The sequence below is a fragment of the Argopecten irradians genome, chromosome 10 (assembly GCF_041381155.1).
Source record: "Argopecten irradians isolate NY chromosome 10, Ai_NY, whole genome shotgun sequence".
NCBI lineage: Eukaryota > Metazoa > Mollusca > Bivalvia > Pectinida > Pectinidae > Argopecten > Argopecten irradians.
This window is the reverse complement of record NC_091143.1, coordinates 26,569,383-26,596,222: the sequence shown is the minus strand read 5'-3', so window position 1 is coordinate 26,596,222 and position 26,840 is coordinate 26,569,383. Positions and strand designations below refer to the sequence as shown.

Genomic DNA, 26,840 nt, shown 5'->3' with positions numbered 1-26,840 from the left:
CCTGCAGTACAAATTAACAAGGTACGACTGAACATGTCATCTTACCAATAATTATAATAAGATTAATTATATTGCTATGTAAATAAAATCACATGAAGATTATTACTATATCTTTCAAAATGACTGCTGAATGGGTAATTCCATTTTGGGTAGAAGAAAATCTGTAAATATTAAAAGTGTTGGTTGGTTGGTTACGTATAATGCCCATTTTTACAGAAAATGTGTTGCTTTGTGGGATGCCTTTGGTTAGGGTGGCTGTGATATGATCAAGAGTGTCTTTTTTAATGGTGGAAACATTTTAATGCATTCTCACTGAAACATGTTGCCTAATACACTGGTCATATAATCTGACATCGGCTACATGTATTATAATAGTAGCAGGGGCGTAGGAAGCGGGGGGGGGGGGGGGGGGGGGCAACTGTCCCCCCGTTCCCCAGGACGGGGGGGGCAAACATGTCTTTTTGCCCCCCCCCCCCCCCCCCCCCCATTTTCGCCGACTGAAATTTTGTAAAAATGCTTATTTGAAAGAAAAAAGTGTCCTCCTGCACATTTTTCGCACTTAATTCTGGAAAATTTTCCGCTGCGCGGCGCATATCCTAAAACGTTCAAGCACATAATGTCAAACCTTAAATAGTAAAAATTTAATACACACGAACTAGACTAAAAATATCCATCAAGGGATTCTATGTACTATTTAAAAAAATGTCTCTTAAAAGATCAATTTGTTTATATGTCTTAGCGAGACAATTAATTCATTTTTTTATGTTACACAACATATTCAGATCGAGTAGGGTTGCATAATGTTATGACGACACAATTATCATTTCTGAATGCAGGTAGCTTTAAATTGAAAAATTACCATGTTAAGAACGCTTTATAATCATTAAAATACATCGTAAAACTCATATCCGCCATTCTAAATCGTAGGAGACCCCCGGACCCCTCTAACACCAAATTCTCGCGCCTTTGGGCGCTCGCAAATTCATCAAAACACATCGTAAAACTCATCTAAGCCATTCTAAATCGTAATTTTTTTTCGGGGGAGACCCCCGGACACCCCCAAACACCAAAATCTAGCGCTTTCGGGCGCTCGCAAAATCATCAAAATACATCTCAGCCATTCTAAAATACAATATTTTTCTCCGGAGGTCACCCCCAGACCCCTAAAACATCAAAATTTCGCGCCTTTGACGCTCACACGCTAATTTGGCCAATTTGCGTATTCGTTAATTTCTTTTTAGCGACCACACTGTCTATAAATGTGTACAAGGATTATATTTAATGATATATGAAAAATGTACATAAAGCATATATGGTTGGTAATCTCCTCCTGAAGGTGCGACGGGGGGGGGGGGGGGGGGGGGGGGGGGCGGTTACAAAATATTGAGGACCTTTGCCCCCCCATTACGTTTCATCTTCCTACGCCACTGAGTAGTCGTCTCACTCTCTTTCTGTTGAATGCTAAGCAATAGCAGAAACAATGTACATGTATATTCTGTAAACAATACTTATTGTAGCGCAAGGCGAACATCTGTAAATTATTATTAATCGGCGTGGATATAAAATAGCGCAGTTCGATGGTTCAATACCGCTACAATAAGTACGTTTACAGTAAAGAGTCGTGTCTCATGGAAGTAACAGTTCCCAGAGCCTTTCTAAGCGGTCAACTCAGGGCGGCCAAAAGTGAGGTGGTGTGAAGGAAGACGTTAGGAAGAAAAGAATATTTAAATCCTCAAAGGTCGCCTTTTATGATCATGCAATGGGCAAAAAGATAGAATTAAAACGCTATAGACACCGAAACGAGTGAAATTTACAATATTGTCTTAATGAAGACCACACAAAATACCAATCTACATGTAATTACTAAAAAAACAAACCAATTTTATCATACAATAACCGGTTTGAAAATTATGTTAATTAACTTATTTTTTAAACATTAATCACAAGAGGTAACTTAATTATATTAAGAATTCTGTTCAATGACGGTATGACGAATATGTACACAAAATTTTATCGAAGTGCATAAAGAATTGATGACTTTATAGCATGAATATCAAATTAGGATGAAAATATATCAATGTTGCAGTTTGTCAACCATCTTGTCCGCCATCTTGAATATTTCAATTTCCCCAATGATGCCACGGTGGCATCATCCAGTTTCTGATGGAGGACATGTTAAAGAACATTTCTGTGCAAAAACATTTTATGCGAACTATTTTTTTAGGTTGGGTGGAAAATCACCATTTGGCACCTGGACTACCAGTTACTTACTTGGTTTCGCTCGAAGCGAGACGCTTCTTTGATGCGAAGGAAATGATTCATTCACTAAACCGAATGAGAGTCTACTCATTTTTACTATCGTTGGAAATATATAAGCGCATTCGCTAACAGTACCAGTATTTTTTCCGTGTGTTATATCACTGAAACAATACGGAAAAGCTAAAAAAAAAGCAATTACCCATCAAAGAGTTACTCTACAGTACATACCTTCGCCATGAGCCAAGAAAACGATGACGCCGCCATGCGAGATTTTCGATATTGTAAAAATGACGTCTTTCCGGTGAATGTGACGTCCCATTTTAGCGGGTCTGAATGACGTTTCATTCACCGGAGGGTTAAAGTTCTAGGTCAAGTTAGAAAAAGATCCGTCAGATGTTGAACAAATTCACGTGATTGTATTGACGGATAAAGCACAAGTTGATCCGGCAGTACATATCGGTCAGTATGTGCAACAGTTACAGGATAAATGCTATGCTTGACTTACTTGTTTGTTATATTTGTGTTTTGGTAATCAATATCTCTCAATGCTACATATGATATATTCCTTCAACTGATTTAGCACATTCTGCATATCTATTTGGGTTTCTGTCGTCATAGACATAAAATGGAAAGATATTCTTCATAGCGTCTATGAAAAATCAATGGTCTTCGTTTATGTCTATGACTCAAAAAAAAGCCAAAAGATATTGAGAATAAGGCTTATAATTTATTTAAATGAGTGAGGTACTAGTAAGGCATTGCTGTCTCTGATTTTACTTATTTTTACTATAAAACAAATTCAGTTGTGGCGCATTGATATCTTAGCCCATATTTGAGTTTGGCCAATGACTGTGCCGCTTTTAAAAGTTTCCGAGAAAACGTTCTATGTGTATGTCATAATATTCGACGTACAAATCAGCCAGTTTACATGTATGTAAAAAAGTCCAACAATTATAATCAAAAGAAATTTGTGTAACATATAATATTTAATCATTAAATAGTATACAAGAAAATCAAAGTGCATTTTAGTAAAGTCTAATTAAGCAATATGGAATCTGTTTTTGCGCGTGGCTTAGGCAAGTTTTGCTGCAAGTATAACATTCTATTAATCACAAATAATATTTACAAAAAATATGAGGTATGTGTGCATATGGCAGGACATGGCGGTATGTTTGTGTCGGCAATCATGGTCCGTCGTATATTTCGTTTAAAATTAATCAAGAACCATGATCGCAACTCTCATATACATGTGAATCCGTAGGAAGTCCTAATTTTGCGTATGCTAATTCTGGTGAATCATGTTCACTAAGCGTATCATTGTGCTCCACGTCATCATATTTGATGCTATCTTCGTACTTCAAATTCCCCGTATCATTCGGTTTATTATTTGTTATATCACTTGCTGTCTCATACGTTGGGTTTGTGTATTGTGTTTGTTCCTTACTTATGTTAGTATTACTGGATCTATATGACACAGCTCCGGAATTATCAAAGGATAATGACTCAGAATCGGTATTCCGTCCGTCATGAAGCGGATTATGGAGCTGTAAAGAGCCATCACGACCCTGGTTCAGAATAACATTCTGGAACTGTTCGTGTCTTGGCGAATCTTTCTGACTCTGTCGCCATTTTAAAACAAGCACAAGAATCACAACAAGTATGACTATGATCACACAACCTAATACTACACCAACGACTACTCCTGTGTTATCTTTTTGTACCGGCCTTTGTTCGGGTCTCATCGTAGGAGGGGTGTCTGGAAAAAAGAATCACACTGTTAGTATCGCGTTCAATAATTCTGTCATCTAACAACTGTAATATAAAAAAGTATCAGTCTGTAGCTCCTAACCGACAACGATTAGAACTTAGACTAGGTGGTTGACAAAAGCAACATGTGAGTCATTTGTCCTTGAGTGACATTGTACAGGATTTATATAGTATTAAACAATCTGATAATAATTTATAATTGTTATTCAGAAATAGATTTTCGAGTTAACGATTTGGCGATTTTTTTCAGATATTAATGAAAGAAAGTGAAATCTTAAGGAATCAAAATTGTGCGATATGGCTTCGAATATTATTAAGATCCAATATTCCACTTAAGATTTATTTTTATTAATTATTTCACGAAACAAAATTGTATCGTGCAAAAATAATCTTCATTTCTGGTACTATTGACTGGAATCAATTGAAACCGGATACAGATATAACGATTTCAAATTTGTTTTCATAGGAATTATAATGTGATAATAATGCAGATAAAATAATATGTATATTATATCCTACCTGCCATTCTACATCTCACACCGGCATCGTTTTGGTGACCACTACACGTGTCGACGTATGATTGTAGCCATCCGTCATGAGGACAGTCCGTCAGTCTGTCCTCGTTTCCGGTGCACATATATTTGACGTCATAGACAAACAATGGCGGAGGCCTATTGTATTCGCCACGATAAACTTGGCCGTTATCGAAGCCAAACTGTCTGCACACCACTTCAGCCTCGTGTTTACCCCAGTGAGTATTACACAACGAACCCCAGCCTTCTCCGGGTAAGCGAATCTCTATTCGGCCCCATGTTGAATCACGGTCGCCACCGGATATCCGGTAAGAAGGTCCTAGAAATTATGTTTTGTTCGTTTTCGTAAATATTTCATTAATGTGAAACGGCTAGTTCTTATGATTTATAATAGTTATTTCTTCCTAGATATATTATTATAGATATATATTCATCATTTTCTATTATTTTTCGTTCAAAAAATTACAATGACCTCATTAAAAAACATATTCAAAATTTTCGTAAAACTTCAATCCTTTCACAGTGTTTTAATAAAAACCAGCAGCAGTAATTCCTCAGTTTTAAATATTAAAATTCCTCAGTTTTAAATATTAAAGAGTTACAGTGTGATTTTGTTTATGTATTGCCCCTAAAATATATGGGATGAAACATGAAACAGAAAAGTACCTTCCGCATCAAAGCAGATTGCACCAGCATAGTGTAGTTTATTGCATCTATCTACGCGTCCCAGCCCCGCGTGACCACATTCCTGTAGGGTACCCTCTAGCCCAGAACACGTGTAGTTGGATGTCCAGTATGGTCCATTTCCCTGTGTTCCATTTTCCACAGAGTGCTGGTAGGCGACTCCATATTTGAATCCCTCCTGTTTACATGCCACTTTGGCATCATTGTCGTCCCACCCATCCGCACAGATCCGCCCCTCAACGTCAATGTAGGTCAGGGTCAGGTCACCAACGTACCCTGATGTAGGCTTATTAATGGATACTGTATAGTCTGTATAAAAAAAACATCACACACTATGTTTTATTTGAACAAATAAGTATTGTTCAAATTATAGGGAAAAAATGATACAATGATAGTGAGGAAATTATCCCTTTTTTCCTGACTTTATCTATTGTCAACATGCTTTTGTATATTTGTAAATCATACAGATTAAAAAAACATTCATTAAAAGCACGTATACCTTTCAAGGTTCTGAGATAAAAATTGTTTTTTTATCGTTTCTTTTAAATAGAGTCACCATTTAATACAATTTACATAATTTACTAAATATGTAAACACAATAAGTTATAATAGCTATCGAGGGATGCAATCCCCTTAATTATCAAAACACTAATTTATGAAACGTTATATGATCAAAGTGTTTTAGAAACGTGATTTAACGTTACCGTTCGTTATGATTCCGGTGTAGCAGACGACAACAGCGTCATTACTGGAATCACATGTAGCCTTATCCCTGTGGGCGTTATTAGAATGTTCATAGGTAGCCGGACAGTCCCTTACATCCACCTCCGTCCCAGCACATTCGAGAAAGGTAACAATTACGGGACTTGTAGCTTTACCAAATGGCGAGCAACAAAGAGAAATACCGTCATCAAATCCTAGGTTTCTGCACACGACACCTAAATGTTGCGAAAACATACAAACAGGCATTTGAAAACTCATACCAAGGAAGGTTATGTATCAAGACAATACTTTATTACACATTGAAGGTAGATAAAAACAAAAACAACAAACAGTATTAGTATTCTTAATAGTGTAGTTACGTTATTCGGAATAAAAAAATAATGCATAGATTAAGGAATATATTTACACATGTCAGTATATAGTCAACGCAAGAGGAATTGCGTTCAATTTAGGGTAACCGCAATTGCGTTCAATTTAGGGTAACCGCAATGCCGTATGAATACAAACCAACTGCCCTATATAGAATTCTCGTTAGTATAGAAAGAAATGAGCAGAAAATTTTACAATGAAATGTGAGAACGTTTTCGTGAGAAGTTGACAGATTTCAAAATAGCAATAGTAAGAGTTGTTATTAGATCCAACTCAAATGTACATTTGACATCAAAATAGAATATGTGTTCAAGAATTGTTACGGTAATAAAAAACAAAATGAAATGCTGAACGGGACTCTACCGGGAAATTTGCTCAAGAATGTTGGGGGAATTCATAGTTTTCATCAGTACGGTTACTCGATTCATCCCAATATACGGGACATCTGAAGATAGTTTTAGGATTCATTCAGCCGCGCATAGGTGATTTCAACGACAATTCTATCAATATCGCACACTACCATTCGAACCTTTAGCGTTACTTAATCGTTCCGCCTTGTTTATCCCAAACCTTTTTAATTGAATCTATTCAATTTAAAGGATTAAAATTTGAAACTAACACAAAACCTCTTTAAAAACATCTGACAGTTATCATAACGTAGATGCAATCAAATGGCAGCTAAAATGTCAACAAGCAGAACTATATCTTCGGTCATTCTGACTACAGTAGTTACCCAACTTGGCAACCAACACCGCTTTAAATTTGAAGACGAATATGCAAAAGTAGACAAATTATGTAAACATATGGATTGAACAGTGCTTTGATTGTGTTAAAGATGTTATGAACGCAATTGAATGCAATGTAGCGCTAACTGTGAATAGAATCTCACAGACAACGTGGCTACGCAATACGAAATTTATTAGACTCGTTTATTACTCTGAGCTTGTATTGAACTCGTTAAATAAATTTCATATTGCATAGGCACTCAAGTAAGATCATCTGTGCACACAATGGAATTATGACCATAAATTATTGTTGTTAATTTTCTAGAAGAGGCATAACATATATACCTGCATCAACATGACTGAACGTAGAACCACAAATGGTCCCCCAGGAACCACTCTTGTATACCTCCACGATACCATAATGAGTCCTACCATTGCTAAGCTTTACTGAAAACAGAGATGTATTCAATTTATTTGATTGCTCTATAAATCACCATTACGTTGAATAATCTATATATATTTATACTCCATCGACTAAATCCTCTATGATGTGCTCCTGAATTATTTGAATAGATTGTCGGGTAGTTCCAAAGGTACTGTTATATCTTTATATCCTATTACATTTGAAGTACCTTTCTGAAGTTAAGAAAACACACTACTTTCTCTTGGCTTTTTTTCTTATATTCGTAACATTTTAAAATTCGAGAATTTAGTTTTGTAGTCATAAATCGTTTTTGCAAAACAGTCTGACAATTCTCTCCGAATCATGAAAAAAAACTCATAACCTATGATATAAGAATCAAAGTTTCACTTTTTTGACTGAAACAAGATATCTTTTAAGCGCTGATCAAACATATACGTGTAGGTATGTTATACATGTCTGAAACAAACTCACAAACCTCAAGCCATAGATTACTTAAATCTCCTTTCAATGAAAACTTACGAATATAGCGATGGGATTGTTCATTTACTCATCGTAATCTTATCCTAATACACTTATAAATCCGTAAGCGGGACAGGACAATGATCTTAACGTACCTCCCCGGTGACAGTTCACAGAAGTGATTGTCACAGCTTCCTTTACGGTAGGGTTCCAGTCCCCAATACATTTCAGGATGTTATCTTCATTTCCCAAACACCGGAAGTTTACAACGCCAGGTATATGCGAAACAAAACCAAATACGGATCCGTCAACATACATTGGATCCATTTCCTGGCATACCAGCGATGCGGCATTGTCATCAAATTGGGATTTGTCGATAAAGATACTGTGGTCATCAGCCTTTATATACAAAGTGGATGCCTTTCCAGTACCTCGTGTTTGAAAAGTTAAAGCATCTGAAGAAGGATATTAAGAAATAATTAGTTATTATAAAAAACATTACCCAATTAAAAGGTGAGAATGTAGTTTATGTGATGACTGATACATGTATTACTTTCGATTTTTCATATACAACTTTGAAATTGAGAATTTTTGTTTTATACCATATTCGACTTTTTAAGCTCGCAGGGCCCTTGAAAAAATTTAATAGATAAGAGGGCACTTAATAGAACCAAATTTAGACAAGCCTTCTTATTTTCAGCCTGACATTAAGTATAAGGTAAATGAAAATCTTAGGTTTAAGAAGATGGGTAGGTGGGCCGAAATTATAAGAGGATAGGAGGCGTTAATTGGTACGCATAGAATTACTTACATATAATTGTAAATGAAAAAAAAACAGATCTCGAGTTTATTTTGAATAGAAAAAAAACAATTATAGAAACGGTTTACTTAACGTGCACCTTAATTTACCTAAACTACGTCAGATCCACATACAAATAAAAAAAAAGCTTACTATTCAAATATTTTAAAGTTAAACCAATGCTACGATTTCAAATGGTAAACAGGTGCTCATTCATTTGGTGGAAATCGGTTTCGTTGTATCTAGATTATGATTTTATTGTCCGAGTAAAATGTTTATTAAAAGAGTGTTAAATTGGTCGGTTCCATTCTAGATGGGGTCTGAGGGAAACTAGACACTTGCCTAAGTAGCCGTAACTAATTAGGAATTGTACATGTGTATAGGATGTACGTGAGGCTGAACTCAAGGCAACCTGTATGCATATTTGAGCCCAGATGACCTACTTCTCAGAGAGAAGGTATTGTATATATTTAGTTTAGGGAATTCACAGAATTATTTTAGGGGTCAATTGGAGTTTTTATAAAGCTTTGCTTTGAGAGTATATTTAGCCTCGTTTTGGATACCGCGAGAGTATATTTAGTATAAGAGGAATTCCTGAAGCCTTTACTTGGGTTCCTTAATTTAAATGCTGGTAGATTCGATATTTGTAGTTTCTAGATATAGGTTAAGCATGAGATTATTAGTGAAGGGGTTTCAAAAGGGCCGCGGCCCTGGGACCGGGACTTTTCAACTGAATTTTACTGAGGTGCTTTCCTGATAAGATAGTTTCGCTGAGAGCGAGACTTGCTTTTTGAGACTTTGGCTTTTTACGGGATTTTATACAGGAGTGTTTGACTGGGGGCAGGACTATTTTTATAGTGTAGAAGCTTTTCGGGGGAATTATAGATATTCCGTTTAGATGCTTGGACTTAATTGGATAAGTTGGATATCGATTTGGGATCGTGGATGCGCAGAAAGTAGTTACTTAGGATTTTGGGTTTTATTCCGTATCAAGTATGTTTTGTCATCCTGTACATATTGTGAGGTGTTGTAGATAAATTGTAAATATTACTTCAAGTGAATTTGTAGTGATTGGAAGAAAAATAAGTGTAGCAAATGCTGTCAAAAGTAAGATTATTATATAACGCGACTACTGGTGTTTAGAAGTGAAAATATTGAGAAAACACAAGTAGAAGATAATGCCACACAAGTCTTTTTTTTCACGCACTATGCGTCATTCTGTGTATTTGGTGTTCTATGAAAAATATGTTGCATATGTACATCTACCTTCTGACTTGGCGTAGAGAGTATGAGATGGCATAATTTATTGTTTGTCACAAGACTGATTTTAAATATTACGTAATGATGAATTCATGACTTCGTGGTTGCTTTATTGGTACCATTACTGAAGAGCAATTAACGAGACAATTATTTAGCTCAAGGGATCTTACGCAAATTAACTTGCATAAATTTACTTTTCAATATGTATGTTTACTGTACTAACATATCTTACCTGTAGTATTTATACATATTACACCAGCTATAGCTTCTCTCTTGTAACATCCCGCATCTGCGCCGAACAGGTCTAGAATACAGTCTCCGAAGTGTTGTTCCACTCCTCGACATTTTACGTGTCCAAGTATGATGGCTTCTCCATCTGTTACGTAATTTCTGACGGCTTTTCCCGCCCGGTATCCTAGTGTGCGGCATGTGACCTCAGCGTCTGCATCATCCCATTCAGACGCGCACACATAACCCCATAAACCATAGCGACGGACTTCAACAGGACCATAGAATGAGTCTCCTCGTAGTCGTACAGCTACATCTAAAATATCGATAGGAAACAAATTAGTATAGCCTTTAAAAAATAACAGTGATTACACGTTTAAAACTATAGTTTATTTTAATTATTCTAATTTAATTTTTTAATAATTTGACATTGCATTAATATTTTAATTGGCGATATTCGAAACTAAATCTGTATGCGTTTAGTTCATGATTTTTTTTCAATGATTCAGTATAACATCTTAATTAAAAAAAGAAAATTCTTTTCACTTCATTAACGGTTTTCTCTACGTTTGAATTCCTTCAGTTAGCCTTAAAATGTTGATATTTCTATTAAATAAGAATAAAAACTGCAATTACCATAACCAATCCAATACTAACTAATACGAACCAGAATGTCATACGATCTAAAATACCTTCCACCGTTGACGTCGATGAACACAGAACAGATGCGTATCTTTTTGTTGGACACATATACGATGAGTCATATGCACAGTCCTGTGGTCTGTTCTCCGTCCCATCACAATTCATGTTTGTAACCTCTATCTCAACACCCATTGGTTGAGGGCCAAAGGTAGAGCAACACAGACTTCGCCCCGTCAAAAAGCCAAGCGCTTTGCATACCACTTTCGCATCGCTGTCGTCGAAATTTGTGTCACAAACTGCCACCCATCGCTGCCCGTTATGTAGTTCAATTCTGCCAAATTGAGGGTTCGTCGCTCCGCCAGAAAGCCGGACTATAAAAGAACAAACAATGTCAGTCTATCTGTTGCTTATAAGTATGTTTTTTTAATCGCAAAAATTGTGTACCGTTCCTAACAGTGAAACAGTCATATAGGGTCCATGGGCAAATACATGTAAAAAGGGTAGGCAATTTAACCGAGAATTTTGCATTGCATATAATTCGACAACCATACTTTGTAGCATTAAAATACTATACAAAATACTACACAAGAACAATTTTGGTGAAATAAAACTCACATTTTTCGTATTATAGAAATGTCAATGTTTGAAGTAGAAATAGAAGCAAAAATAACAAACAAAAATGTTGTTTTTTTTAAAGATGATCAAACACCGACCATAATGTGGGTTTTAGCAATTGGTGTTTATTCGGAGTAATTTATGCTAATATTATCAAAATAGTATTTTTTCGGGATCAAATTTATTTTTATGCAATAAAGAAGCTTCAACTTTTCAATGGTGGTAAGTGGTGTAAACCAATGCTTTTGAAACTGTAAAAAATACCAATCGTTGATCCTGTTTTTGATAGTGAAAAATACCATTTGAGCTGTGACACATGTTCACACAAAGCATCGCTAATATTCAAATTGCGTTAATTACATTACATACGTTATTCATCTGCAAGGTCCAATACAATAAAGATAATGGATTCTCTTGATTGACACACATCATCGCTTCATCGTTAATCATTGTTATTTCTGAAGATCGTAAAACGTTACTGCCAATGCTCGCAAAATTTTATTTTACACAGCTTTGAAAATTCCTTTTGAAAGCAACTGTACTTACAATGTAGGTTCTCGAGTTGATAGGGATAGTTATACATTAAAATATTTATCTTCCAAGATAGCATCTTATTTTTATTCGTAGATTATAATATACCTATAAACAACTCATATAAGTAACGAATTGTAAATAAGTTGAATTTATATTGCTCTGGATTATTTTTATCATAATATTGAGCTTTTCGTTATAGGAAAATAAGCATATCGAAATACTAAAGGTTGTGCAGTAAACATATCCGAAATGAAAACATGTGTATTGACGTAAAAGGATTTATTTTTTGAGGATGGCAGAATAAATATTAAGCTTTCTTAGCTCTCCACTTATAGATTAAAGGTAGAAAATTAGGAATCATCACTTGATGAGTTTTGTCTTTAATTTCTTTCTTCTGAATCTCAAGCCTTACTTAGCAACCAAACATGTGACAAATGGGACTGGGCCGTTTGTTTAATGGGACTGGGCCGTTTGTTTAAAAAAATCAAACTGCTTACCGTTATTATAACATTTTACAGTCGCTGCACCTGATCGACATGATACAAATTGATAGTCAGGCTCTAAAGCACATTCCAGAAAATTTGTTTCGTTCCCTTCACATGTCATGGCGTCCAAAAAGTAGGTCCCTGCGCCATTACCATGACTGCCGGCGTCTAATGCTATTCCACTACGGTAACCAATATGGCGACATAAAACATCCGCCTCGGTATGAGAAAAGTAGTCCCCACATATCAACCCTTTCATGTCCTTGTTGACCTTTACAACAACTCTGCCTTCCATAGATGTCCCATCTTCTAGTTCTACCGAAGGTGTAGCTGTGTTTTATAAATTTACATTTACATTTTTGAAAAATGGCATTCCATGATACGGTATCTTTCAATTATTATACTCCTTAGATTTTAATTACTACCATATTAATTCGAAAATATAACAAACCCGGACCGACAAGAAAACAGTATAGATGAAAACAGTATAGATGTAGATATCGTAATTTTACAGACATTTTCTATTTCGGCACCAAAAAGTCATATTTATCTCTTTTTCATACATATACGTGCCGTAACTGTGCGAAAAAAATTACATATTATTTTTTTCTTCAGTATTCTATTATAAACCAAAAGGTTTAATATATAAGCTGTGAAAATCATTCAAATACCTGCAGAAATCATTTTACAATTACTATTAACACTGTAAAAACGTGAAAACGTATATGTTCTCATTTAGCGTCACTGTTAATATAAATTTAATGATTTTTGGCAGTACTGCCAAAATGATTTTCGTATCTTCTTTGTACTTAAGTTAAACCCTATGCATTCAAAGTATTGCTATTCTCAATATGTTAGTAACTTTTGGTGGTGAATAACATATTAAAAGCTAGTCTTGATTCAATAGTATAAAAATTACGTCATATACAACTTTAATTACAGATAGACATTATAAGGCCATAAATAGAGGGGGAACGCGTATAGAGACAAGGGTGATGATTGGTCGTTATAGACACAGGGGTGCTGATTGGTCTTTATAGAGACAGGGGTGCTGATTGGTCATTATAGAGACAGGGGTGCTGATTGGTCGTTATAGATACAGGGGTGCTGATTGGTCTTTATAGAGACAGGGGTGGTTATTGGTCTTTATAGAGACAGTGGTGCTGATTGGTCGTTATAGAGACACGGGTGCTGAATGGTCGTTATAGAGACAGGGTGCTGATTTGTCTTTATAGAGACAGGGGTGCCGAATGGTCGTTATAGAGACACGGGTGCTGATTCATCTTTATAAGACAGGGGTGCTGATTGGTCGTTATAGAGACAGTGGTGCTGATTGGTCATTATAGAGACAGGAGTGCTGATTTGTCGTTATAGAGACAGGGGTGCTGAATAGTCGTTGAAGAGACAGGAGCGTTGATTGGTCTTTATACAGACAGGGGTGCTGATTGGTCGTTATAGAGACAGTGGTGCTGATTTGTCGTTATAGAGACAGGGTATGATTGGTCATTATAGAGACAGAGTGCTGATTGGTCTTTTTACAGACAGGGGTGCTGATTGGTCGTTATAGAGACTGGGGTGCTGATAGGTCGTTATAGAGACAGTGGTGTGGATTTGTCGTTTTAGAGACACGGGTGCTGAATGGTCGTTATAGAGACAGGGGTGCTGATTGGTCGTTATAGAGACAGGGGTGCTGATTGGTCGTTATAGAGACAGGGGTGCTGATTGGTCGTTATAGAGACAGGGGTGCTGATTGGTCTTTATAGAGACAGGGGTGCTGAATGGTCGTTATAGAGACAGGGGTGCTGAATGGTCGTTATAGAGACAGGGGTGCTGAATGGTCGTTATAGAGACAGGGGTGCTGATTGGTCGTTATAGAGACAGGGGTGCTGATTGGTCGTTATAGAGACAGTGGTGCTGATTGGTCGTTATACAGTATACAAAATATACCTGGTTGTGCGAGACAGAACACCCCGGCCACAGTTCTGTAATCACATGGACACGTCTCACCCCAATGAAGGTCACATTCGTCTAGTGTTGTGGCCGTAGAATTACACTGGACATTAGATAGCCAACGGAAATTATTCTTGTAGACACTGCTTAACTTCTCAGTCTGTGTGTGGTGTCTGTCAAAGTACAAGGTGCATTCCAAACTACAACTGAGCAGTCTTATAAATTTAATTTTGTATAAGTAGACTCCGTAAAACAAAACTTTCATATTTAATCCTATCTCGTAATCAGCATTTATATATAGCTACCTATTCGCAAAAAATCTAAATGAAATATGTACATTATAAGAACCAGAAATATATGTATTAACTTTCTATAAACGTCTCTGTATCTTGTGGAATATATATTCCGTATGCGTATACCTTAAAACACCTACTCGTAAAGATAGATATTAATTAATCATTAGTGTGTATGAAGAAAAGTCGATTTCTCGAAAACTCATATAAAGTACATAATTTGTTTTTGTGATAGTTTTTTTTTTCTTTTCAAAAACGAATGACATCACAATCAGTACATCATTTAGCAAGAGTAGAAATCACTATTACCACACATATTACTTACACCAACATATATATATATGTGGAATGTTTTCGTGAAAACTAACAACACTTCAAGATAGAATACAAAATTGTATTAGTTATCTCCGCTTTATTATAAAATATCATTGTATCTATTGATACCCTATCATACCTATACTCAGCTCCGTATATGTAACCGTTCATTTTACAAATCACAGTAGCGTCGATGTCATCAAATCCTTCGGAGCAAATAAAACCGTCCTGGTTAAAATGAGAGACCAACACATATCCATGGTCAGGCTTTTGTAACTTTACGCGTGCTATAAAAATAAGAAAAAAAATATTTTTGTCCTAATTAAACTCAGTCTTAACATTCAACATGGCAAGTTAAACGTCGACGTCTATATTGTGACGTCACGATAAAGTTGTTTTACGCTACTTTCGGTTGTTTTCTTCATTGAAGTATGAAGAAAAATCTTCGGTCAATCAGAAAGTCGAATTGAGAATGTAAACAAATACAATAAACTATATTTTGATATGTAAACAAATACAATAAACTATATTTTGATATACAAATATTGTTTGTAATAACATTATTTATTGTATCGTTAATTACTTCTTTTTTTTTAAATTCTTTGAAAACATACTAAAAGCATTGTTATTTATGCGTTATATTTCCACTTATGTAATTTTAAACGAATACTATGCGCATGCACCAAAAGCATAGAAATTATTTTATATTATTTTTTGCGTTAATTAGACATATATATATACACGATTCAACACCAATTATTATTCAAATGATTTACATCATTTATACTTTGTCGGTGGTGGAGCATATTTAATGTTTATTTGATGATATACTCAAGGTTGAAACTACCCTAGGAACTGAATATAACAGCCTATAGTATCCAGATTTTGCGGTAAATAACATTGTCTTTTTTCGGGTGTCCCTTACATGTTTCAAACATTTACATAAATTCAAATAATTTATATATATTATTTTTTACCTTTGTTAATTTGCAAAATTTGCAATAAGGACATCTGTGAATTTGCCAAATCAGTGCCGCTTTCGATCTCAATCACTGTCAATGTATTTGTTCGCGTCTAGATAACGTTCATACAAAAATGAACGACAATATTTATTTGTAACGTTATATAGTCTAAATATAAATATTCACAATACATTTTGAAATAAAATTGATAATATAATGTGACCCTAGTTATCGTGGCTCAAATACATAGCGCAAAAACGATCATTACCAAAGTAATGAACACAATGATTATGGCTATACAAATGTGTTCATAAAATATTGTTAGCTCAATCGTTCACTAGCGCAGCTTTTCTGGAGCTACAATTAGGATACTGCTAAGACATGTAAGTTTAAAACAGACATGCATTATGAAACAAGTTTGTTTTGAAAGAATTGAATTGAATTGAATTGAATTGCTACAGGTTATGCCAAACGCCTATGCTTAACGAAATTTGCTGAAATTTGCTTAAGAATGGTATTATTAGTGCTATAAAAACTTACTTGGAGAAGGTATCAGGAATAACGCACATACAACACTGATGTATTCGTTAGTTGGACAATACGTTGTTTTGCTGTGTTTACAATCCGCTAACGTTGTCTCTGTCCCATCACAGTCAACTTCTGATATCGCGTAAGACTTGTCCGTATTACCAAATGATGAACATCTCAGTGCAATACCATATGGAAATCCTTGTTCTTTACAAAATACATGTGCTGCCACATTTCCAAAATGACCATCGTCACACACCAAACCATACACTATAGTATAGGTCGTTGATTCCTCACTCCAAAACGTCAGAGCGCCATAGTATCGACTATTCTCTAAGCGGGCTGAAAGAAATGATAAAATAGCATAGTCAGTATGACGCATTTTTAAAAAAAAATAGAGTTTAAAATGATTCCTATTGGAAAACAATATGATATTTTGGTTATAAGAGGAAAATAACTCGATTGCTTTTTAGTTCACGTATAGAACAAAACACTGCCTTAGTTATGAAAGGACAGACAGTATCGATACACGTTTATCAAATGCAATATACTTGGAACCAAGAGTTTTTAAGTCAATCCGTTGTAATAACTCTTGATTAATGCCACATTAAACAAGGAGCATTAGGTGAACTGCTTCTCAAGCTTAATTGATACTCAATGGAATAAGAAACTCGATATTTTTTGAAAATGTAGATATTTATTACTGATGCTTTTAAACAGTATTTGTGAAATGCTACAATGACGCGCACCCCAAGGGAAACACGTGACCCCGGCGTCATCTTTATGTTCGTCGCAACCAAACGTGGTTCTATTCCAGCCTTTACTTGGACATGCCAGAATGCTGGACTCAGTTCCGTCACAGGCGAGTTGATCGAGGTAGACAGGTCCTACCCCCGGGCCGAAATGCGACTTTAAAAATAAAGAGATTCATAAAATATTGGACTGAGTAGCAAAAACGTTAGAGGATAATTGTTTGATGGAAGAGAGATAAATTATTTTAGGATTGCTACATTGTATTTACTTATCAATGATTAATATTCCTTCGATTTTGCTTAGCACGGCTATATATTATTCATAATCTTATTCTGAAATAAAAGCAATTAAAAACATTTAGGGAAGTATTTTTTCATTGTATCGTAGTATAATTCATCAGATATGTAATACATTTTTAGGTGCAGAACTATTTATAACATTTCACAAAAGTGCTTCGTTTAGATTAAATACCATGAAACAATATTTACAAATAAATGCAGGGGTAAAAAAATAGAATGTACTGTTCTTCTATCTGCATTTAAGTGTCACGCTGTTCAATGTACATGTTGCTTACATTTACGTCTGGCGTACCATGGGGATACCCCATCTGCTTACATAACACATTCGCATCACTGGCTGACCAACCATTATCACATATAGTCCCCGGAAGTGCAGCATACGTCACTTCCGCTCGTCCTTCACTTGGCTTACTCCCATCGACTAGATTTACAGTTGGTGCTATTGAAGAAATTATCCCATCCTTTAAGATGTACTTTTTTAAAGTATCGAATGTATATTTAATTTCATCAATATGTGATTGTTACCAGAACATGCCTTTCTTTAAAATATGATCATGTTGCACGTGATGATAGGTCTTAGACAATTAAAAACTGAACATTTTCCAAAGCAATTTATATAAGTATTCAAAATATAGAATAGAAATATGCTTGATTATAAGACAGCCTCCATATTAATTCAGAACTACGACGTGACAGAAGGAGATAGTTATAGAAGATGTATCAGTCTCTATCACAACGTACCAGTGTCATTGTAGCATAAGGATCCAGCCGTTGAATGATCCGTTCCGCACGCCGTGTTTATGATTAAATCAGAAACGCATTCCTGGATTGCGTTCTCATGACCAGTACAATTAACATTAGACAGCCATATTGGATTATACCGAGTACGGACCTCCTGTGTACCAAGAGCTACGCCACCACGGTATCCCAGCTGTCTACACAGAACCTGCGAGTCTTTATTGTCCCAGCCGTGTCGACATACAGTTCCCGCCATCCCATACTTATCTATCATAACTGTACCGTAATGACCATGTGACAGGTATGCATTAAAAGCTGCAATAAGATTCATGGCTAGAATTAATTAAGACATGTAGAAAATCACATTTTTATTTATTGGTTTATATTTTTCTCAGATTACAAATGTGTTGCCCTGTAGCATGTAAGTATTCGAAGGCTGCCAAGGTTTGGGTGTTGGAGTCACAAGATTCATTCATTCCATAAAATAAACATTGTATCACATACGAATAACACAGATTTCACTCATTCTTTCATGCAGGACAGTAATAAATAAAAAAACAAATTAATGTAACTTGTTTGGATAAGGCACATTTTACAAGTTTATTGGATCACTTATTATTTTTATATTTCACATGTCTTTATACTACTGATACATCTGCCTTAGTTATATTTCAATTAAGCGTTGATGTCACATTATTAGTTTTAATTTCATCGCGGTATGAAAGACATATTGTTTGCAAACTTTCTGATAAACCGCTATGCGGGTTTACACAGTGTGCACACAGATTTTATACCATAAATCCATGAAATTAAAGAAATAGTGATGTCAATGCTTATCATTAATTAAATTTTCAGACTACTTGATAAAATAAAATACGTTGACACGTACGATTCAATTTATTTACAATGGATTATATTTTTCCAAGTTAATACGCAACGTCAATATTTCTATGGTTACGTCACTATAAAGTCGGGTTTTCGCACCATTCTCGAAATGCTTTTTTCATAGTGGTATCAAAAAACACAGATTAAGTATGAAAACAAAGAAAAAATAATTATAGATCAATAAGCCAATTACCTGTAGATACATGTCCTTTAGTACATAAAACACTTGCATGGCTTGTATATAGACAATAACCAGTCGCATGTTCACATTTGCTAACAGCAGCCTCGCTTCCATCACATGACAAATCAGTTGCAAATGTCACAAACCGGAAACGTCCGAACATATCCGGAAGTAGAACCTGTGCATGTGTAAATCCCAACTGCCTGCAGACCACTTTAGCGTCATTCTGATCAAAATGATGCGAACACACCGTAGTCCATTTTTCGTGAGTATATATTTCCACCATTCCCATGCTGACATTGTCTGTGTTTATACCGCCGCCTAGATTTACTTTAAAACAGAGAAATTATGACATGATCTAAACATGTACATGTATTTAATTTCAAATATGCATGTAAGCATCTTAGTCGATTCGCAATATCTATACCGTTACACCCGCGACACTGTACATACAATTACTATAAGGCCCGGTTCCACTGAAGAGCGGATTAATTACGGATGAATTTAGTTTACAAATTTTGGCCGTTCGTTGTCATCCGCAACAAAATTGGCTTAAAATAACAAATTTTCAAGTATAAATTACGGATATATTGATAACATTCTGCGAATTTATTACGAACAAATGCGGATATTTCACGAATACAAGCGAATACGATGACGGACGCTCTCCCGTGAGGTTTACAATCGGTAAGATTACCCAACAATGCGGATACTTAACAAACAATTACGAATATATAACGCATATATTGAGGAAACAGATAGGAAGTATTGCGATTGTTACGGAAATGTTACGAATCTATTAATAATGCATTGCGCAGATGTAGCGGAAAGAACGGCTGTATTGCGCATGTAAGGCATCTGAATTACGGAGGTAAAAGAAGCGCGCTCGGGCCTTTCGGTATCGCTTTTTACAACAACACGACTGCAACAAAGATAAGCAAGCTGCAACTTTCATCCTACCTCCTCCAGATACAAAGAAGGTCCAGTCTGTTTCAAATTCAAATCAAAGCATACAACTTTTTCTTTTCTGTCTTTGAAACAATTTCATGACTTGAACAAGTAGATTAATATGTAGTTGGATACCATTGTTACGCTGCTTTGGTATTATTGCCGATGACCTATTATTACACCTCTATTCTCGACGGACAGGAAATAATAGACAAATATGTCGATTTTTGCCATATCTATACAGTAGTTTTGGTTTACGCAACACGTTTATTATACATTTGCAAATTATTCTCAAATCAAATGCAAAACAGACGCAATACAAACGCTAACTCAATATGCATTCGCTACAAATTATATTAATTCGTAATGTCAACGTGAAAGGTACGCTATACATTCGTTTTACACACTGTCCCAGTTCGCTATAAAGCCGCAAAAACCCAGTCAGTTGCGGATATCAACGAATAACAGCGGATATACAGCGCATACATGTATATCAAGCATGTATTGAGTATGTATTGCGTGCGAATAGTGTATCTAATGCGAATGATTTCCGCAATCAAAATTTTGTGCAGTTCAAAAATCCTGGGAACGGAAAAACATGCCATTGCGGATAATTGCGGACGTATGCGGATGTTTGGGCGACAGATACAAGAACGATTTACGACTATTGCGTATGTGTTCAGCGAATATCAGCCAATTTTGTGAGCAATACATTCGCAAATCTTCCTAAACGCCAGTGGGACCGGGCCTATAGCTATAAAGTTATAGAAGTGTTATATGTTCATCCGCCACCCATTCGCTGTATTTGCTTCACATCAAAGTTTTTTTGCGACATAGTGTACATATAGTGACAATGCAATTGCGCTTTTCAACCAGACATATGCTATTTGCGTTGCTAAAAACTCATAATTATTTTTCATAAAAGATCCTAACTTTTTGAAACATCTGTGTCTTCATTGACTGCATATGCGACATGTTCTGCCTCTTAGTGCAAATACCAAATCCGAGATATTCTTCGTTAATATTTTACGATGTTATTGTAAAAAGTCTTTACTCACCACCTATATGACATGCGAGGACAACAATGTTATCATCATTAGTACAGTTATCAGATGATCTGTCTGGTAACCATCCTTTGTTTCTACACATGAAGATGTTATCTTCATCCCCATTACACTCCTCTATTGCCCAATAAATGCTTCCTTGGGTTGGGCGGTTTCTAAAACATAAATAATATTTCCATTCTATTTATTTCGTAGCTGAATGAGCCAAAACTATAATAATAAGAAACAGAATTTAAAGCGGTTAAATGTGACTCGAAAATTCGAAAAAAATGCGATCTAACTTTCAGCGTATAAATAATTTCATAAATAAGCGGATCAAATCTTCGGGACAATATATAGCGATATGATACATTTATGATTTAAAAAAAAAAATCAAAATTTAGAAATATAATTCCGGGAAAATACTAGCAGTATATTTTAGTAGTACAACATAAAACATACTTTATGAAAGTACCCGTCGCAAATCCAAGCTGACGACAAAGAAACGAAGGCGTTTTACTGTATCTAGTTCCTTTCTGACTTAATCCACAAAATGCCACCACGCCATCAATTCCATCATAGGTGATTTCCATTCGGCCAGCCCGGCCAGTCCGGCTAGTCTGTCCGTCCCCTTCCTCAAGATGTATGGATATATCTGTTTACGGGGTGCATATACGAATCAATTGTGTATAACGATTATGTGAATAACGATTATGTGAAGACGAAGATAAATAGATATATAAAAAAAACTAAAAATTAAGGTTTAGCGGCATAGAGACATAAGAAAGACCAAGGATGACAAACAAACGAAATATGGTTGTTGATTAAAATACAACAATGGATGACAACAAAAAAACTGTTACAATAGATTGAATAAAGCAATGAACAAACGATTGATGGAAAAATTAGAACCAAAATTAATATTGACGTTATTACATGAAAATATCTAATGACATATATGATATATAACATAGCAATGTATACCACAAAACATGACAAATCAATTTGGTGGCATGAAAAAAGTAACAACATTAATGGAATAAACATGAACTTCTTTAAAGAAATATTAAGACAGTAACTTTAAAACGTTCCTAATTTATATGAAGTATGTATGATGATCATTGATCACAGTTATCTTGTGTACATAACATGTATTGATGAAAAAAACTGAATAAGATGTAAATTATGAAAATAAAACTTTAATACGTTCGATCGTTATGACATATATTGATATTAAATCCTGACCTCACTTTGTCATCCTATATATATGAGTTTAACTAATTACACGTACTTGTGTTGTAACAAACAACCGCCGCACGAAGCAGTGTGTTATAACAAACGTCGACTGTGTGTTTGCAATCGACGAGCCTACTTTCGTTCCCATGACAATTAATTCCTGTCAGGGTGAAAGGTCGACCATTTACTGACTCCGCCCTCGTGGCCACGCCCCCATGGTATCCTAGTTCACGACATGCTACAGACGCTTCTGTATCATCCCAATAGGTAAGGCATACCTGCCCCCAGACACCAGCTTGGTAATAGGACAGGTTACCATGGTACCCATGTGTCAAATTCACAGGAATATCTACAACAATACATCGTTATATGTACATAAATAATGTTATATGCTTAAGCAAATAAAGATTATTATCATGGGTTTTTTTTGTAACAAATTAGCTTTATATTCTTAATTTGAGAATTATGATGGTTATGTATACCAAATAATGTTATTGTATTGTTATGGAGTAACATTGGTACACGTATATGTAATAAGTCACTGGGACGCTATGAAATGGTTTAAATCATGCTTAATCTCATATCTACATCATAACTAAGCTATGTAAGCAATTCGTGTTCTCAAACAGTAGTAGGTATAGTCCAAAATTGCAAAAGTGTAATTCAAGTAAATGCCTTTATCTTTTCTTTTCTTGCCCACAGAAAATTAATTTGCCAGAAAACAAAAATAAATGTTTATCACATAAAACCCTTGTCAGTGAACGCTATCTAATTTTACCTGGTATTGCTGGGATTTCAGTGTAACAATTAACTGACGCATAATAGGTGTCCTGGCTACGACAAATATCCTCATTCCCTTGGCTATCAAAATTACAGTCCAGCAAAGAAAGCTCCTCGCCTTTGCAGCCCCTGAAAGGCGCAGTGTAGACCCCGGAATGGGGACCGTACGCGGCTACAGGAAGGGCGTTTCCACCAATGAATCCCAACTCTCTACAAGCAATACGTGCCTCTACGTCTCCGAAACCCCAATTACAAACGACCTTCCAACTTCCAGTGCGGTTTACCTCGAGTATCCCCTGGGTGGCAGGAGACAAGCCAGTTCTTACTATTCTGACATTTGTTCCTACAGAAAAACATACAACCAAACAAATTTAATGAGTGGTAGAGTAAGGGCTATTATTTTATACTGTTTGAAAATGAATTAAGGTTTTCACTTAGAAGTTAAAAAGACTAACTTTTATCTGAATTATAGCTTTTAAACAATAAAAATGATCTTCTGAAAAGTATGACTTTTTCATAATTAACAAAATCAGTGTTTTCTTTTGAAATACATAGTAGCACTAGCCAAATTATGATATGTACTCAGAACAACAGCATATCTCCAAATAAGGCCAGTATTTACCTGGTAAATAGTAATGTAGAATACATTTATAACAATATGATTTTCACAGAGAAGAATTGCTATCAAACAATGGTCCAAACACGATTTAAATCATGTACCAATAGCACAATTTACTCTATATTTAGAACTTTCTCCGCTCATATCCTAGGCAGTGGAATGTTTACCTTTACGCTAGAGGTAAACCATGCCAATGTCAAGGTCACAGAGGGAAACGGCGGTTAACGAGCCGCAACATTATGGATTTATATCAATCAAACAATTAATACAAGTGTGTAAAACGTTTATATCATGATATATATGAATGTATATATACTTACCTGTCGCTAATCCTGTTAGGGAAAGAATTGTCATCAATAGGTACAACAATGACAGGTGTAGTATCATCGTCACGCATAGACAGGTGTGGAGGGTTCTTGTTGTTTAAATCGTCATCGTCTTCTTTGTCGTTGTCGAAGTTGTTGTTGGTACATCTGCTGTTGGAAACTAATTCGGTTCATCACCTTTCAGACATTTCCGAGGATTGATCACAGGCAAGCGGATTACTGGTCGGGCATCCGAACCCGGGTTTACTACATCGTCAGCTCCACTGGACTTGTGTATGTGTGTTATTGAATAAAATGTTACAGCACAATGGTCTCGCTGAATATGTTTATCCGGGTGACTGCCATGTGCAATTTATGTACGATTTCAATCATAGCCCTAGGTAAAATGAAACTTACTTCTATTCCTATCCATAGAAAAGGCAATGGAACTTTAACACTGCATTTAAAAAGTCCATATTGCAAAACTTTATTTTATGTTGACAATTTATAAAAAAGTAATATCAGCTCTGATGAGCTTGTGTATCATTAAAATAAAGGAGCTGATAAACCAACAAAGACTAACTATAATATACAGTATATCACAGCACAGCAAATTATATAAACATATTTATAATATTGCCACAGTAAGCCCATCATATAACTTTAGATCTAATCATGTGTTGTTTTTTGTTTTGTTTATCAATGAACTCTCAAATATATATTTCTGACCATTTATTTGTTTTAGTACCAATTAATATTATGCATACTTCAGAATTTTTGATTAATATATTCAACTGTGTTTCGTTCTGTTCGAATCAATCCAATCAATATTAGTTCCTAATGCACTAAATACGTCGATCCGCCTTACAGAAACAATTGCCATTCTCCAAACAAAATCTTTGGGGATTTCTTATAGATTAACTGCCAGAATGTAATAATTTTACATGTGTATTTTTATTCTGTGTTCAAATGGTGTAAAAGTCGCAAATATCATACTTGCTTTACAATCTAATGATTGGCGGTTACTCTATGCAGTTGCTTAGGAAACCACACCTTGTACACAAAACACGCTACATTATGGCTATGTTTAATATTGAAATCCCGAGTTTTCATTCATTGTTGGAGCATTTTTCAAGTCTTAGATACTGATTGTTCACATACAATTTGCATACCTTTTAAAGGTGAAAGTCGAAAGAAATATATACAGTATGTATCAAAAAGCAGTCTTTGTAAAGGACGTTCAACGCCATTGGGTATTGAATTGATCACTCTATGGGATACACTCTGTGTATATGTTAATGTCCGCTTTCAAGGTGAAAATAACACATTTCCATCAAGAAAATGTCGGCTGTAGATCACAACATACAAATATGGAATATATGGGACGTTTCAGTTAATAGCTATGTACATATGCAATGTTACAGTGCCATCTTCACATAGTGGGACTAATATTATTTTTAAGAAAAAAGTTTAATTTAGGAGTTCAAGTGTATTCCCCTAAATCTGTATGTTTTTTTCCCAAATACAGCAGTTAAACATTTTTTTCTCAAAACTAGTCTTTGTTTCATACCCAGTGTTCCTTAAAGTATATAATGGACGTATTTAAAATGATTGAAATGTCTTCCTATATGCAAAATTTGCATCATATAATCTACAACCGACAAAAAATGACTCGATTCGGTCAAACCAGCGAATGTAATTATATGTAATAATAGATTTCGTGCTGGTTGCTGGAAGAAAACGGTTCCTTTGATGTTCAAAACTTCTCTTCGTTTGTGTTCTGTAGGATATTACACAAGAATAAAAAGACAAAAACAACCCACGTTACAGGGCATATTTCTGTATGTTAAAATGATAGCGTCGAATTTCCCATTACTACATTTACATTCCCTTCCTCTTAATTGCGTTTCTTCTTTTTACGCTTCTTTAAGCACCATCCCACGTTTGGCTCTATCTAGGAAAACGTGTCCAGTGTTGGGAATACTTGATGGTTGGTTGGTTCATAAGGCATAATGTATAGGCCTTGTGTGCGATGTGTTGCCTTGTGTGAATGTCTGCAGTGTATTCGTGTTGTGTCTTCTTGTCTAATGACTAAATGTATTCTCTATTCCTACCTAATTATTTGTATTCAGGATCTTTAAAAGCGGTAGTTTCTACTCTTGCTTAGAGGTCAGCATACAGGGAGTAGGACGACTGGTTCGCCCGTTGTAAATATAATGTGACCGGCTTGGGAGTGTTGCTTGGTGTCTTCGGCGGCATGCTTCAGTGATATAGCACTATAAAAATGGCAACAGTTCCACTATACACGAACATACCACAGTTTTCCAAAACACGCACCTCGCATTTCATACACGCTTCACACTACAAACATGGGAGGACGTCCTTACATGACCATGGCTGTTAATAGGACGTTAATTAAATCAATCAAATAAACTAACTAACAAAGTAATCAGGATGTTCGGTTAAGTTATCAGTATTATATGCTATTTGGTGTTACTG

General features: G+C 35.5%; 1 protein-coding gene across 1 annotated transcript; it reads right to left on the bottom strand.

Annotated features, from left to right (window-relative positions):
- Positions 1-2,963: 2,963 nt before the first annotated feature.
- On the bottom strand, positions 2,964-24,683 carry LOC138333509 (scavenger receptor cysteine-rich type 1 protein M130-like). The gene is made up of 21 exons (XM_069281931.1): positions 24,357-24,683; positions 23,416-23,760; positions 22,693-22,986; positions 21,864-22,056; positions 21,417-21,577; positions 19,423-19,740; positions 18,348-18,659; positions 17,882-18,045; positions 17,304-17,463; positions 16,567-16,896; positions 15,204-15,351; positions 14,454-14,629; positions 12,519-12,836; positions 10,923-11,243; positions 10,235-10,546; positions 8,099-8,398; positions 7,406-7,507; positions 5,948-6,181; positions 5,226-5,552; positions 4,546-4,878; positions 2,964-4,015 (listed from the first exon to the last, which is right to left on the bottom strand). Exons 1-21 carry the CDS (start codon positions 24,421-24,423, stop codon positions 3,477-3,479), a joined length of 5,454 nt encoding a protein of 1,817 aa, XP_069138032.1. The 5' UTR covers positions 24,424-24,683; the 3' UTR covers positions 2,964-3,476.
- Between the last annotated feature and the right edge of the window lie 2,157 nt (positions 24,684-26,840).

Bases quoted from the DNA above. Each gene is read 5' to 3' on its own strand.
- LOC138333509 (XM_069281931.1), bottom strand. From the start codon at position 24,423: ATGATACTACACCTGTCATTGTTGTACCTATTGATGACAATTCTTTCC. The intron at 16,897-17,303 runs GTGCGCGTCATT...CATTTCTTTCAG, and splicing joins GGTCACGTGTTTCCCTTGGG to CCCGCTTAGAGAATAGTCGA. The intron at 4,016-4,545 runs GTAGGATATAAT...TCTTTTTTCCAG, and splicing joins TGTGAGATGTAGAATGGCAG to ACACCCCTCCTACGATGAGA.